The 15,516-nt window shown below is 35.4% G+C and overlaps 1 protein-coding gene across 5 annotated transcripts in view; it reads right to left on the minus strand.

The window, feature by feature from the left end:
• NOVA1 (NOVA alternative splicing regulator 1) overlaps positions 1–14,778 on the minus strand; it is a 152,001-nt gene extending 137,223 nt beyond the window's left edge. For 2 of the 5 annotated variants that reach the window (XM_032404857.1, XM_032404856.1), the window contains exons 1-2: positions 14,526–14,778; positions 12,640–12,783 (exon numbers count right to left, since the gene is read on the minus strand). In XM_032404857.1, the coding sequence (XP_032260748.1) occupies positions 12,640–12,783; positions 14,526–14,661 (280 nt within the window). In that variant the 5' untranslated portion in view covers positions 14,662–14,778. Of the gene's footprint in view, positions 1–12,639; positions 12,784–13,814; positions 14,272–14,525 lie in introns of those variants that run through there. The other 3 variants (XM_032404859.1, XM_032404858.1, XM_032404860.1) reach the window with 3 other exon arrangements.
• Positions 14,779–15,516: the final 738 nt, after the last annotated feature.

A 15,516-nucleotide genomic window follows, 5' to 3' on the forward strand; every position in this document is an offset into this window, starting at 1 on the left:
ATTTCTTTTTTTTTTAAAAAGATTTTATTTATTTATTTGACAGAGAGAGACACAGCGAGAGAGGGAACACAAGCAGGGGGAGTGGGAGAGGGAGAAGCAGGCTTTCCGCAGAGCAGGGAGCCCGATGCGGGGCTCGATCCCAGGACCCTGAGACCATGACCTGAGCTGAAGGCAGACGCTTAACAACTGAGCCACCCAGGCGCCCCAACCATCATATTTCTTAACAACTCTTTTTTCTGAATTCCTGCTTGCCTCACCTTTCCCTTAGTCTTTTCCTTCCTAAACAAATTAGTCTTCTTTTTAATTCTACTTATATTGCCTAAGCAGAAAGTCACACTCCTCAACCTATTGCTCAGATAATTAAGGTAATCCTTCTCCAAAGCACAAGAATCACTATTTACATTTAAACAAATAGGTACATAAATTTTAATTACAGTATATGTTAAGAAAAAAAAAAAAGAAGAAAATAGCAGGAGGGGAAGAATGAAGGGGGAAATCGGAGGGGTAGACAAACCATGAGAGATGATGGACTCTGAAAAACAAACTGAGGGTTCTAGAGGGGAGGGGGGGAGGATGGGTTAGCCTGGTGATGGGTATTAAAAAGGGCACGTTCTGCATGGAGCACTGGGTGTGATGCACAAACAATGAATCATGGAACACTACATCTAAAACTAATGATGTAATGTATGGGGATTAACATAACAATAAAAAAATTAAAAAAAAAAGAAAAATTTTAATTACAGTACCACTGCCAGTCATTTTATAGATGCAACACATATTTCTTCTTTAAAATAATTCTTGCTAATAAATGTATCCAAGATTAGTATTTTTCAATCAAACTTTTATCTTTTTCACATGTAATACCTCTTCTCTTATCTGTACAAATATCTATAGTATCTCCTTATCCCCATTCCCCCGCCCCCAGCAATATCCACTTTTTATCCCAGTAATACCAAACTACTTTTGGATCCCTGAATATAACAGAAATTTTTCATATCTACATGGATATATATTTTGTCTCTCAGCCTCAAATGACCTTCCACTCTTGTCCATCCAGCCAGTTACAATTCAACCCTCAAAACCCCCCTCCTCTTTGAAGTCTTTTTTGAAGTCCACCCTCTCCTCTGAAGATCTGGTCACAGACAGACGTAGTTTCAACTTCTAGACATAATTCTATCATTATACATTTTTAAACTTTATTATAACCAGGTATTTATGTTTCTCGTTTCTTATTGCTTCCTTGCTTGAGAATAAGATCTTCAGGGCATTGTATACCTAGTTCTAACCCCAAAAGAAGCACATAAACATTCATCAGAATGTCAAAATCTGGCCATGGTGGTAGCAGGGGAAGCAGCCAGGTAAAGAAACACTACAATAGAATTATTTTAACTATTCTCCACCAGCTTTTAAAAAAATAGAAGTTATAGGGGCGCCTGGGTGGCTCAGTCGTTAAGCATCTGCCTTCGGCTCGGGTCATGATCCCAGGGCCCTGGGATTGAGTCCCACATTGGGCTCCCTGCTCCGCGGGAAGCCTGCTTTCCCCCGCTCCCACTCCCCCTGCTTGTGTTCCCTCTCTCGCTGTGTCTCTCTCTCTCAAATAAATAATAAAATCTTTAAAAAATTAAAAAATAAAAAATAGGGGCGCCTGGGTGGCTCAGTCGTTAAGCGTCTGCCTTCGGCTCAGGTCATGATCCCAGAGTCCTGGGATCGAGCCCCGCATCGGGCTCCCTGCTCCGCGGGAAGCCTGCTTCTCCCTCTCCCACTCCCCCTGCTTGTGTTCCCTCTCTCGCTGTGTCTCTCTCTGTCAAATAAATAAATAAAATCTTTAAAAAAAAAAAAAAGTATTCTTAAAAAAAAATAAATAAAAAAAATAAAAAATAAAAAAAATAGAATTTATAAAAATGTAGGGGGCTAAGCATAAGACTAAATAGATTTATCTACCAAATCTTAGATGTTTTCATTGGTTTATTGTAGCAGAACTCAATGTACTAATACAAGAAAAAACATTAGTATTTTGTGCATTTCCCTAAATTTTAACTGTTTAAAAAGTATTTAAAGGGGCACCTGGGTGGCTCAGTTGTTAAGCATCTACCTTCGGCTCAGGTCATGATCCCAGGTCCTGGGATCAAGCCCCGCATCGGGCTCTCTGCTCAGCGAGGAGCCCGCTTCTCTCTCTCCCTCTGCCTGCCTGCCTGCCTACTTGTGATCTCCTTCTCTCTGTCAAATAAATAAATAAAATCTTAAAAAAAAACAAAAATTAAGGGCGCCTGGGTGGCTCAGTCGTTAAGCATCTGCCTTCAGCTCAGGTCATGATCCCAGAGTCCTGGGATCGAGCCCCGCATCAGGCTCCCTGCTCTGCAGAAAGCCTGCTTCTCCCTCTCCCACTCCCCCTGCTTGTGTTCCCTCTCTCGCTGTGTCTCTCTCTGCCAAATAAATAAATAAAATATTTTTTTAAAAAAGTATTTAAAGACTAAAGAAGCCTGAATTTAGTAACTTTCCTAAAATTTTAGTTTCAACTAAAGTAACACATACTAACACCTTGATATTAAAGTCAGTCAAACTCTAAACGACTATGTAGCTGGTATATACTTCTTCCCTTCACTAATAAGAAAATTAAAATAGTCCAGCTTCTAAAATCATAATGTATTTATACATATTAACTTCACCACTATAGGCGGTGAAAAAGACATTAAAATACATTAAAAATAAAACATTTATTAATCATATTTTTTAAAATGTAACTTTAGTTACATTTATTCTGACTTAAGCAACATGAGCTTAATTAATATTTATTAATAAAAGTAATTCAAAATACCTACATTATAAGATTTTACAGTTATGTCACATTATAGTTTATTTACTGCCACATGGCTACTTGTGCAAGTAAGGAACAGTCTGCTGGCTGATGACTTTTCTTGAGATACCCTGAAAATCAAAGATTACTAAATATCAATTAAGCTCAAGTTGCTTAAGTCAGAATATTTTAAAAGTTATCCTCATTTTTGGAGATGGCTTGAAGTATCCTCCACAATACTGGATTTTGAGTTTCCCTCACACAGGACGCCATGCTCAATACAAAGCAAAACTCCCTTCTCACACTCCGCTCTTCTTCCTTAATACCTGGCCCATACTTGTTTCAACACTTCTATGACCATTTCTGGTTTGTTTCAATATCTGAACTCATTAGTTCACTTATCTAAAATATAAACATTATATACACACACCACCCCCCAATCAAGGTAAATTAGAAATATAATGAAAAACTAAAGATAAAACGCCTTCTCCATCCATTGTATGGATATTGCATGAGCACGTCACAGAAGAAGCCTCAAATCAGTCATTTATTCATTTACATACATTCATTTAAATTTAGCTACCACCTATGTTTACAGCACTGAGCTGTACACTGAACATTTAACAACAGGCATGAAGGATGACATAAATTCTTTCATACCAATGGAGCTTAATTTAATTAATCAATGTAAGTAAAGACCATCACAAAAGATTTTTTGTTTTAGTTTAAAGCTGTGAAGAAAAAAGTATCCTCAGAAATCACTTTAAGTACTTTTATAATTATGTTAGAAAGTAGTCCTTAAGCTTACAATAAATACAATGCAAACATCATCAGAACTCTAATTAACTGAGAAGCAGACCAATTTAACGAAATGGATACAAAAGAGAAAATAGTGACGTTTTAAAATTAGTAACTTGTATAGTATATCTTCATTTTTACTTAGATTGCCTTACAACTAGCCTGTTGCTTATTTTTTAGCCATAGTATTTAGTGCTTTTTAAACCAACTGTTATGAATACCCAGCCAAATACGTAATACTTAAGGAAATTTTTATAAAAGTCATAAAAATATGGAAAATACATATATCCTTGAAAACAGAATTTGAATTAGAAAGTCTACACATTTTTTTTAAAATCAAGGTCAATAATCTGTTAAACCAAAATAAAGAAATTTAAAAGAACTGAGCTAAGGAACAATGAAAGCAAGCAAAAAAAAAAAAAAAAAAAGAAAAAAGAAAACAAACTTTGCAAATGAAGAAAAATAACGAAGTGTAGAAATCAAATCACCCTGAAATATTGACATCTTCAAACTATAATTATGGAAAAACAGAAAATGACCAGGCTATATTCTAACCAAATATAATCATCTTTTTTTTTTTTTTTTAAATGTGTGGTAATGCTAAAGAGAACTTGTCTTTGGCCCTTCAGTACAGCAAATCAACAACAAAAAAAATTGTCCTAAAATACGTAATGTGCTTTCAACTTAATTTTCAAAATGGGGGAGGGGGCACACGCATTTTAAAACTAGGAAAGAGAAAAAAGTAAAGATCTATTTCCTCTGAGGGTCATATCCAAAAATGGGGGAAGGGAAAAAAAAAAGTGGAGCAAAACAAGAAAAGAATGAAGTACCTACTAAACTTGACCACAAATTCAGAATACATATTTAAAAGTACAGGATTAAGTTACATCACTTAATCTGCTGGTATCTTGGTTTTCTCAACAGTTAGAGATTCTGGAAGAGATCAGATCTAAGATCCATTCCTTTCATCTAGTTCCACAATTCCATGATTTTTCCAATCTCTTCAAATGGAAAGCCTCTTTGCTACTTCTAAGTGTCCTCATTAAGTCTTTGACAGAGATGACATATAATGGGAAAAAACTTAAAACTTAAGACAGCAACAATTAAAGCACAACTTTTTAGGGAAAAGTAAAACATGCCCATATTCCTTTAACAAAGAAAAAGATGCTTTGTAATACCTCTAAGTCTTGGTGACCAAAGAGCTGCTTACCCCTGGGCTCACAGGAAGCATCTGATAAATACACATAATAATTAACAAGAGAAAAGCTTCCAGACAGATTTCACACTAGGTTTTTTTTTTAAAAGCACTTTCATGATTTTTAAAAAAAAACATAAATTAGTCTTAGAAAAATAAAAACAGTTATACAAAGAATAATTAAGACTAAACACGTGAATGAACAGTCTCCAAGTAAACTCATTGCTTCCAATACTAACCTCTTCAAAAATAAATTATTTCAAGAATGAATACAACCAAAATTGAGAAGTTACAATTGTTCTAAAATATTTAGTAATATATAACAAAAACGTGTACCACATTCCCACTATGTTCAGTGTTAACAAAATGTACCCAATTCCTTCCTTTCTGCCCTTCCCCCCAAATTACTGGATCTTAAAAAAGTCACTGAATCTAATTCCTAGAGCAGCAAATTATTAACAATTTAAATGAAAACAACTTTCTTCTTTAAGATAAGAATGATTTTTAAAAATTGAATCAACTGAGAGTCAGCATTTATTATATCCTAGAGGGAATGCAGGATTTGAAGACTTATTTAATTAATAAGTACATTATGTGAAAATTTCTCCTGCAAAGGAATTACGGAGTCTTCAGTGGAAAACTCATCTCAAAAACCTTTAAAACAGAAAAATTATTCTTCAAAACTTCAAAAAGTGGTTCAGTTTCACAAGGAGAATAAAAAACACTACAGTCTAAAATTTAAAAATTACTGAGTTCAGAATAAAATTCATTGTAAATTACAAATCCACTGAACATCAGTAGGACATAGAATAGGTCTTGAAATGAGAAAAAATATATGAATTTTAAATATCAAGTATTAAATAAAATTAGTTTAAGAATGGTAAAAAAAAAAAAAAATGGTTTATTTTCCACGCCAAATAATCTTACCTGAATCATTTTGCTGTTAAAAAACTCAAGATACTGATTTCATTTTTCATCTGGTCCTGTCAACGATGCTATCTATGACAGGCCCTGCAGGAAGCAGCAAAAGATCAATGATGGAGTGTAGCTATGATGTGTTTTCATGATCAAGTTTTGTTATGGAAAAGGATATCCATATAGTAGCTTGAAAGTCAGGGAATATTGAAAATATCTCAAAAACTTTGTCAGTGTAAATAATATTCCTTTTTTGTACTTTGTAGTCCTAAATGTTTATTTTTATTCAATTATCTTCCTTATCAAAAATTTAAAAATGATGGTACAGTATATATGTGAAATTTTAAAGAATCATCTCTATATTGATAAGAAAACAATTATCCAAGGTGTCAAAAATGAAAAATGTTTAAGAGTGTGAGAATGATTCTCTTAACTTCTAGAGATGTTTATTTTAATCTTATTTCCCATGAGTACTATAATTATAAATTATTAACTATTCATAATTTAATTAAAATAAACTTTAACAGACTTCTTGCAAACAGTAACTTCAGAATCAAATAGTTACTGGCAATACTGGTAAAAATTCTTTCAAGAAAAGCATATAGGTTACAAAAAAATCTGTACAAACTCCAAAACTTAAGTACTCTTTGGTAATTGACAGGTTATATTCAATAAAGACCAAAAAATTCAAATTAGTAAAACTAATAGAAAAGTCAAAACTACAAAACTCCTTCACAAGATTCCAAATGATATTTTTAAATCAGAATTGTTTTAAAATAGTACAGCAATTTACCAGATTTAATTTAAAGACATTTTTTACCTTAGGAATTAGTTTCCTTTCAAGGGCAATTAATAAAACAGCAATGTGATAAGACCCCTACAATAAGTAGAAACACTATTAGAAGACAAGAAACTTCTATGTATGTCTTGGAAGCATTCTGAAGTCAGTCTTCCAATAGATTAAGAAATTTAAAATAAGAGAAATAAATGACAGATTAAGTTTTTTAGAGTTTTTATGCTATACCTGTCTTATTTGTTGAAACACTTCAAAGCATTGGGCAGAGTTTGCTTGCTAAAGCCTCTAACATGCTAAAAAGATACAACTTAATTTTACATGGGTTATTTCTCCTATAAGAATAAACAAATGTTAAGCTAAGATAATACTAATAAAAAAATTACAATGTACCTCCACTTATTTTTGCTCACTCCTGATTTGAAAATGTACTTGTGGAACAGGGAAATTTAAATACTTCCGACTTGTTTGGTTTTTTTCTACTTCTATACAACATCTCTCTCTCTCTCTTTTTTTTTTTTTTTTTTTTTTGCGGGTTCTATCAGATTCATAGAAATCATTTTAGTTTTAAATATCTCCATATAAAAAAGTGGAAAGCCGATGCCATCTTTTAAGAACAAGATGAAGAAAATGGAAATTTCACCAACTCAAGCATTAGCAAGTACTGAAAAGTACTGCTTCATTTCTTGCATGTTGTGTTTTATACCATGACACTTCAGTCTCTGAGGGTCAGGTTAATTAAGCTCCACAGCAGCTGCAGTGCAATGTGAGACACACACTGCTGTGGTTCCCACCAGTCCAGTCCAATTACCTGTAGTATTCCAGTACTGGGCAAGTGACAACCAACCTCTTCTCTCTAGTCACTTGCTCCCACTGGTCTACTGATAAATGTTAGAACAAACTAACCTCTTTTTGGAAAGGACTGCAAGCTGAATGCACCTGCTGCGGGCTGCAATGATGAGTCCCAGAGAGATGTTTGTCAGTCAGATCTCTGCAGATGTTGTTTAACTTTATGCTAGAGATGTATCCAAAGATGGAAACGAGATGGCAATCAAGCACAAATCTCCCACCCTTGTCCCCCCAATTTTATTTTGAAAAGCTGCACTTGCTCATAAAAGTGGCTTAAAACAACTCCGCTAAACTGAAAACAACCAAGACTAAATTCTACGGTTAAAAAATAGTTTATTAGGTACTGAATTTTAGGTAACAAGTGGCGTAATTGTGTTCAGTAGTGTTATTCGTGTTATTGAAAAGCTTAAAAATTCTCTTAAGCCAGAGCAAAGCAAAACAGAACAAAATAGCTAAAAAATAGACAAGTTTTCAAGATGGGTGGTTTATTGGTCAGGTTTTTAGTGATACCACATACTCCTTAGAGTTCCCAAGACGCAGATTGTTCTTCCTCTTGTATATTAGACAAAACATCTTCCATACATAAATACTGAACTATTTCACCAATTGTGTTCACTATTTGTAAACTAGTCCTGAAACCTTTTGGGGATGATATTTGCAAGGCGATGTTGTTAGACGTAATGGATTTCCTTACAACGTCACAAATTTAAATGAGCTATTTTTCCAAAATCCAGAAGGCTTCAAATAGCAAATATCAAAGTGACATTATACATTATAATTCATGAAAACACCAACAGTGTAAATGATGTTCCACAACTTACTAAATCAGTGATAGAAGACATAACATCAGAATGAAATAAAAAAATCAAATAAATTGAATACCTAAGATTTCTAATGCTAATTCAATTTTTCTAAAAATCCCGTGCTACAAAATATTTGCTTACATGATTAAGTATCAAAATTGTATATTTTGGACTCTACAATTTTAACATATATTGTGCTATGCCAGTAACATTCCTTCATATGTTAAGATTTCCTATTGCTTAAAATGAGAAACAAAATATTAAATATACAGCAAATTTTCGGAGACATTAATGTCTAAGTGAAAGATTATGGCTCCTCCTCCAACTAAGGGTATAGAGAGACAAAATATAAAGTAACCCACAAAACAGGTAATATGACAAATATTACAAGTTTAAGATTTAAAGAAAAACACATTATGTGTCAGAAACTCTTTGATCACACTAAAATCAAAGGTATAGCATAGTGTAATGATAACCATCATATTAAACTCAACAATACTAGAAATTACACTACTTTATTTTTCCTTTTTACAACTCTATTTATCTACTAATTTTGCCTTGAAATATGTATCAATAAATTTCTAAGGTGCTTTGCATCTAGATCAAAGTGTTTAGACTGCAACTTTTAAAAGCTGTAACTAAAATACTCCCGTTATACTACCAATATCATAATACTCTTCCTTCAACAATGTAAACAAAAGAAGTGATCTATTTTAAAACTTTATCAACTCATCTGATTTCCAAAAAATGATCATTCTTATGCTATACAGTCCCGATCCTAGAGGTTAAATTGGCCATTGAATTCTTCCCATGTCAAAACTAAGGTAGTATTGGGTATTTCCTTCACTAAAAGAAAAATTCAGTCACAGTCTGCTTTTTCATGAGCTTTAAAATTTTAACATATAAATGGCTTGTGATTTAAAAAAACAAAACAAAAAACCTCACCTAAGTTGGACAATGCTAAGATTACGATAAATCTAGGAATATAAGTTCAAATTTTAACTTAAGGACCATAAAAGGAAATACTTCACATCAAATGTGATCCAGTTTTCTAACCATAAATATGAAAACAGTGTAAGATAGAGACTAATATATGCTAAGATTACAGTGAAGTATTTCTGTTTGATTGATATAATGAATATCTCTACTGTCATACAATGGAATAACAATAGGTACATTACAAATTCTAAAATCTAAGGCACATATGAAAAAATATATTTTATAAATCCTTTACTATTCCCAACCAATACATATTCAATAAGTTTTTTTGATTATCTACCTGAGCCATGCATTACTTTTAATAAAAAATCAATCTATTTATTAACAAAAACTAAATACATCTTCAGATGCCAAATAAAAGAATAAGAGAACACTATCGCCATTCTGAAAATGCATTCAGTAATATATTCCCCAAAATGAGAAAGCTGTTTTTTTACTACAAGGCAACAACTTTAGGTAACCTATTTATAAAAAAGATATATAAATAAATAAGCTGGTTTAATCAAGTAAGAAAAAAAGATATATTCATAAATCACAGATAGTAAGTAGTATTCTGTAAGATTTAGATTTTTAAAAAGATAAATGAATTACAAAGCACAGCAAAAAATAAAGCATGTCTACTTGTAGATCTTTTCTTTCTGATTACAGTAATTTAAAAATGCACTTTACAATCCTCATCATACAATTTCCCCAAATTATTTTATTTATTATGACATGCTAAAATACACAATACAATATACAGTTCTACAAATTCTAAATCATACCAATTAATGTGCATAAAATATTTTCTTGATTTCAACCATAAGTATCAAAAATTACTCAAAAAAGCAAGGTTGCTTAAGATATTTTAAAGACCCAAGCTGAGCAAAAAACAAACAAACAAAAAATCCCAAAACGCACAAATATGATAAATATGAGTAGACTATATTGGCTACAATAAAAACAATGGACATACATTTGAGTTGAAATTTGCTAAAATATCCCCAGTGTGTCTGTACCCTGCATTATATATCCTAAAGAAAATCTGTCTTAGATACATCAGTATTTTAACTAAACCTTCTGAACACAATTACATTCTGTTTCAAAACTTAGGTGATTTGAGAAAATCCATTAGGTTATACAACCAAAGTACACTTTTCCCCAAATACACTGTCTTACCAAATGAGAAACAGAAAAATTCTTCATGAAATAAACATCAGGCATATTCATTCTAATCAAGTAGGAGTCATAAATACATATATGAAACACAAAAATGGGCTTCCAAATAAATTATTGCATAATCCTACAAGAAAGTACTTGTAACACGGCGATATAAATCATAGTTTTATAATTTACTTTGTCTGAGATGAGCAGGTAAGTATCCCTTAAATATATCTGAGTACGAGAAGTTGAAAGTAGCTCAGAGGCTGTTATATTGAAGAATACCAGGACCTCAGATAATTCCACAGGCTGTTGTCAAGTGTGAACAGAAAGACTATTAGAATTGAAGTCTATCAGAAGAAGAGAGATGTATCTGTCTGAACAGGTAATAACCTAGTTAATATCACATTTAAATAAAAAGTGTTCAGAATTAATACCGCTTCTTATTAATTACAAGGCTTTATTTTATCCTTAAAATTGATTCCAGTGTGTGCTTGGTTTCCACCTGTTACAGGCAGAGAGTATATGCCTTCTTTTATCCAGACATTTCAAATCGCATTTGATCAGGTTACGTCACTACACACACAAAATTTTGTTCAACGCATTCCAGTTTTCCATTTTTTTCCAACGGATATTCTTGCTCTATATGAATAACGTGTCTCAGAACTATAAATAAAATAAGCAATTTCAATGTAATAAGAAAAATACGCATAACTAAGTGAACTAAAAACAAAAGATCTAATTCTCGGTGCACCCTTTCCAACCCACTGAAAATAAACTATATTCAAATGAAAAGGCATTTAATTTACTATTTAGAATATCCTTGATAAACACCAATTTTCTGTAACATCCCTGCACATCTGATACCACCTCATGTTTAATGCAAAAAAGCTATTTCATTTTCATCTATTGACAGTGAATTTAATTTACCATTGCAGCTCTTTTCCTAGAACTATCACGTTATTAATTCTGCAATCAAGCTCTTTTGAGTGCTTTTATTTGTACTAAGGTTTTCACAATTCCACATTGATTTTTTTCATCATAATATATCTTTTAAACATACAAATGTGAATATGTTAGTAAACTTTCTTAATGCATAAGGAAAGTTTCAGAGACAAGGAAAGCCATCTACAAAACTACACTCACAGGAGCAAACTTTCGAAGGACAGAATATCTAATAAATTACATTTTAGTTTAATATTTGTAGTGTTTACCAAATATACTACATTTATCTTATATAACTAAATGATATTGTCAACCATTCTAAAACTTTCTCTAGCATAATGGTCCATTTTCCACCACCAATCAATTGGCTATGAAAAAGAAATCCTCTGTTAAAGAACTCTTACTGAAATTACATCATTGAAAGTAAATAAGCTTTTCTTTTCTACCAGGAAAAAAAAAAAAGCAGTATCAGTCCCCTCAGCACTGAATAAATATTTTTTATGGCCATAAAGCAAACTAATAAAAAAAAAAAAAAGGCAGAAGCTACACCTGGGTAAAAGCAAATCAGTTCATGTTTTACCTAAGAGAAACACTATTCAATTATGCAGATTTTCCAGTTAAACTTAAAACCCATATACTGAGTAGCAAAATGATAAAAAAGAAAAAGATAAAACACGCAGAACTATATGACACTTGAAATAAAAAACACACACTGAAAAGTAAAAAAAAAAAAAATTATACCACCTAGGAAACTTGTCATTTTCCAGTAGGTTATAGTACCACACAACTGTTAACATATTTTAATCGAATACAGCTCTTCATAACACAAATTTTGAAGTATTACTTTACTTCTTACATAATAATATATTTCCTTGTCACAATTACATTAAAAACGCAGTATTTTAAAAATCTGAAGAGGCAGCACTTGTCCTCTTTACTTCACTCCAGGGCCAACAAACAAAGCAGTGAAGCAGAAAGAGGTACATAATGGATTTAGAAGTAAATGGTCCATTCTTTAAGAAGCCTTCCTACCCCCTCTTCTGAATTCACTCTAGACTAATTGTCATTACAATGATGTCTGAAAACTTCAAAAGAACCCTATTTCCTGATGCCAGCTGTCCATGTTTCTATCTTTAAATTTTAGAGTTTCTTCCTAATTAGAAAGAAGTATTTAGAAATACCCAAAAGATTCATCTCGTAATTATTCTAAATCAGACACAGTATATCAATTATTGAAACAAAACATAACACCAACAGTAGAAATATACTTTAAAATTTTCCACAAATACAATAGATAAATAAAGTTTATACTATTAAGAATTTCTTTCCATACAACATACAGCACAGGTAGATCTTCTCTTTCTTTCCTTGGGGATTTATCAAACAATCCCTTCACCATTGCACCTACCTGGGTAAAAATCTTTGGACTTAGACAGCTTGATGGTGGCTCCAGTTTCTTTTTGCAACTGAACAATTGTCTGTCCTCCCTTCCCAATTATAGATCCAGCAGCATAACTAGGTATGAGAACCTTTAGAAAATACTGGCCGTCTTCTGAAAAATGCAAAGAAATATACTTGGTTAACATGATAATTTTAAACTTTGTATCCCCTCTCCACCCTCAAGAGGGAAAAACAGCAATTAAAACATTGGGCATATAGCTGCAGGAAATATGGGGTTAAATTTTTTTAAAGAACAAAAATAAGCCAATTACAATGAAAAATAAATAGGTACAAAATGTTTCCCATTTTGTAGGATTTATACTTTCAAACTTGGAATTAAAAACTAAACATGTTCTATCATTTTGCAGCACTGTAGAAACTGATGACTAAATTCCAGTTGTTATTCCAAACATGGAAGTCTTCCAATTCTATCTGTGGTTACTATGGTAAAATGAAATGAACTGACCCTTTAACAAAACTTCAGAGATTTATATGATGACAAACCTTCGCTTAACATATTGCAAAATAAATAAGTAAAAGGACTGTAAATAGTGATGAGCTATATTTGTTTGACATTAGCAAACACCTAAGGACTACAATTAGCCATTGCCTATATCCTACTTAAAGTATACAAAACAAACACTTCTCCCACCAAATAATCCACCCAAACTGTAGGGTGTATTCCAAGCCTGCAATAACTGCCAGGAAATAACTCAAAGTGATGTGAACTGGCAAATCTAACTAATCCTGGTGTATTTCTTTAGCACTTCTTAGTCTACCATGATCTCGTTTAAGCTCATTAATTAAAGGACGTTAAGAAGAATTCTGCCAATACTAAAAAGCTTAGGAGTCATTTATATCAAATACACTTAAAAGTGACCAAACAGATTATGTTACTTCTCCAAAACAGCCACAATTTTTAAAGCGGAGGGGGTGGATGAACCAAGAAAGAGTGAAATGAAATGTTTTAGAAAATAAAGCCAACTCCATAAACTTTAATTTCCGACAAACTGATCAAGTCTTAAATAGGAAACACCCCGGTAAATCCAGCTTCCTCATGTGAATAAACGTTCCAAATTTTGCGGGTGTGCCATTCGCAAGACTCCCATCCGTCTCTAATGTACATGCTGTAGATAAATTCACCTCTGCCTCGATGCATTGGGTGCATTGTTAAGATGACTCCAGTGCAAATGAAGAAGCGATACCGGTCCCGTTATAACTCATCTTCCCAGGAAGCGCAGGATGTTAAACTAACAAGTCACAGTACCAGACACCCCCACCCTCGTATGCACACCTCTGAAGACAAATCAATGAGATATTTGCAACGACAATGTAAGTGCGGTAAGAGCATGCACTCATCAAGATTTTGCATACTACTTGTGGCCCAAAGCAAGGGGATGAAGAGAGAAAAACTCTCCTGTGCCCCAATCATTTGCTATCCGCTACCCAAGTGCCATTTATTTATTTATTTTATCAGACTGTTAAATGCAGCGCGCATCTTCGGGCGGCCATCACCTCACTCGGGGGTCATCCTCCTCCTCTTTAACGGACCCCCTTGCCCAGGTCTAGGATATTTAAATGGTCAGTCTTTAGACCGATTAAATGGAAAGATAGGTCTATTCCGAAAAACCGGTCGCCATTTTGATGAATGATAAACAGAGAAATGGAAATGTGTCCGGGACGGCGAGGTGCGGGGCAGGTGCAGGGGAGGGGGCGCGGGGCAGGGGCGCGGGAGCCGCCGGGTTCGGGCTGGAGGTGTCCGGGCCGCGGGAGGGAGGGAGGCCGGCGGGAGGGAGGGAGGTAGGGGCGGGCGGCGGGGGATGGGGCCAGCGGGGAGGTGGAAGCGATACCCACCGCCCGTATTGGTCCTCTTGGTGCTGCCGGCTTCAGGGGGGGCTTCCAGCGGCCTTTTCCGCGAGTCCGGCGGGTCCAGGTCTATGGGAACCCCAGTGTGGGTCCCGTTCTGCTGGATGGGAGCTGCCGCCATCATGTTTGCAGTTCCTGCCGCTGCTACGGGGAGAAGGTTCTCCCTTTTGTTTTGGCTTTTTTTCTTTTTTTTTGCGTTTGGGGTTTCTTAAGGTTTTTTTTTTTTTTTTTTTTTTTAATCGGATCAATAGAAATCTCTTTAGGAAAAAAAAGCAATGTTGCTGGTTTGTTCTCACTGGGGAGGGGGCAGGGCTGAGGAGCAGCTGCAGTGCAGTGTCAGAAAGGAGACAGGGGAATGGAGGGGGTGTGAGAGACGGAGGGTGAAAGAAGGAGAAGAAAGGAGAGAGGGGGAGAGAGTGAAGGGAGAGGGGCGAGTGAATGAGCGGGAGGAGGGGAGCGGGGAGGACGGGCAGAGGGAGTGGGAAAGCGCGAGGGCTGGCGGGGCGCGGGGAGAAGCCGAGGAGGAGGGGAGAGTGAGGGAAAGAGTGAATGAGCAGGAGGAGGGGAAGGAGGTGGATGCGGAGAGAGGAGCGAGCGGCGGAGGAGGGCAGGAGCCGGGAAGGAGCGCGGCGATCCCCGCGCCGCGCTAGCGCTGCGCTCGCTCCCGCTGCTGGTGCTGCCGCCGCCGCCGCTGCCGGAGCGGTTCTGCCGTTGCCTGGGCTGCTCGGCGATGCTGCTGCTGCCGCCCGGTCTCGCTCATTATTTCTCCCGCTTGTAGGGGGGGCTGGCGGGGAGGGAGGGGGATGGCTGCGAGGGGAGGGTAGAGAGGGGTTGAGTTCGTAGACTCCCACACACTTCGCGCTCGGGTCCCTGCCTCTCAGCAGCGCCGCCGCCGCCGCTGCCGCCTCCCAGCGCTGATACCTCAGCCTGCGGGGGCGGAGGGGGCCCCGCCGGAGGCGGGGGAGGGTGTGTGTGTGTG

The sequence above is a fragment of the Phoca vitulina genome, unplaced genomic scaffold, assembly GCF_004348235.1.
Source record: "Phoca vitulina isolate PV1807 unplaced genomic scaffold, GSC_HSeal_1.0 scaffold7, whole genome shotgun sequence".
Taxonomy (NCBI): domain Eukaryota; kingdom Metazoa; phylum Chordata; class Mammalia; order Carnivora; family Phocidae; genus Phoca; species Phoca vitulina.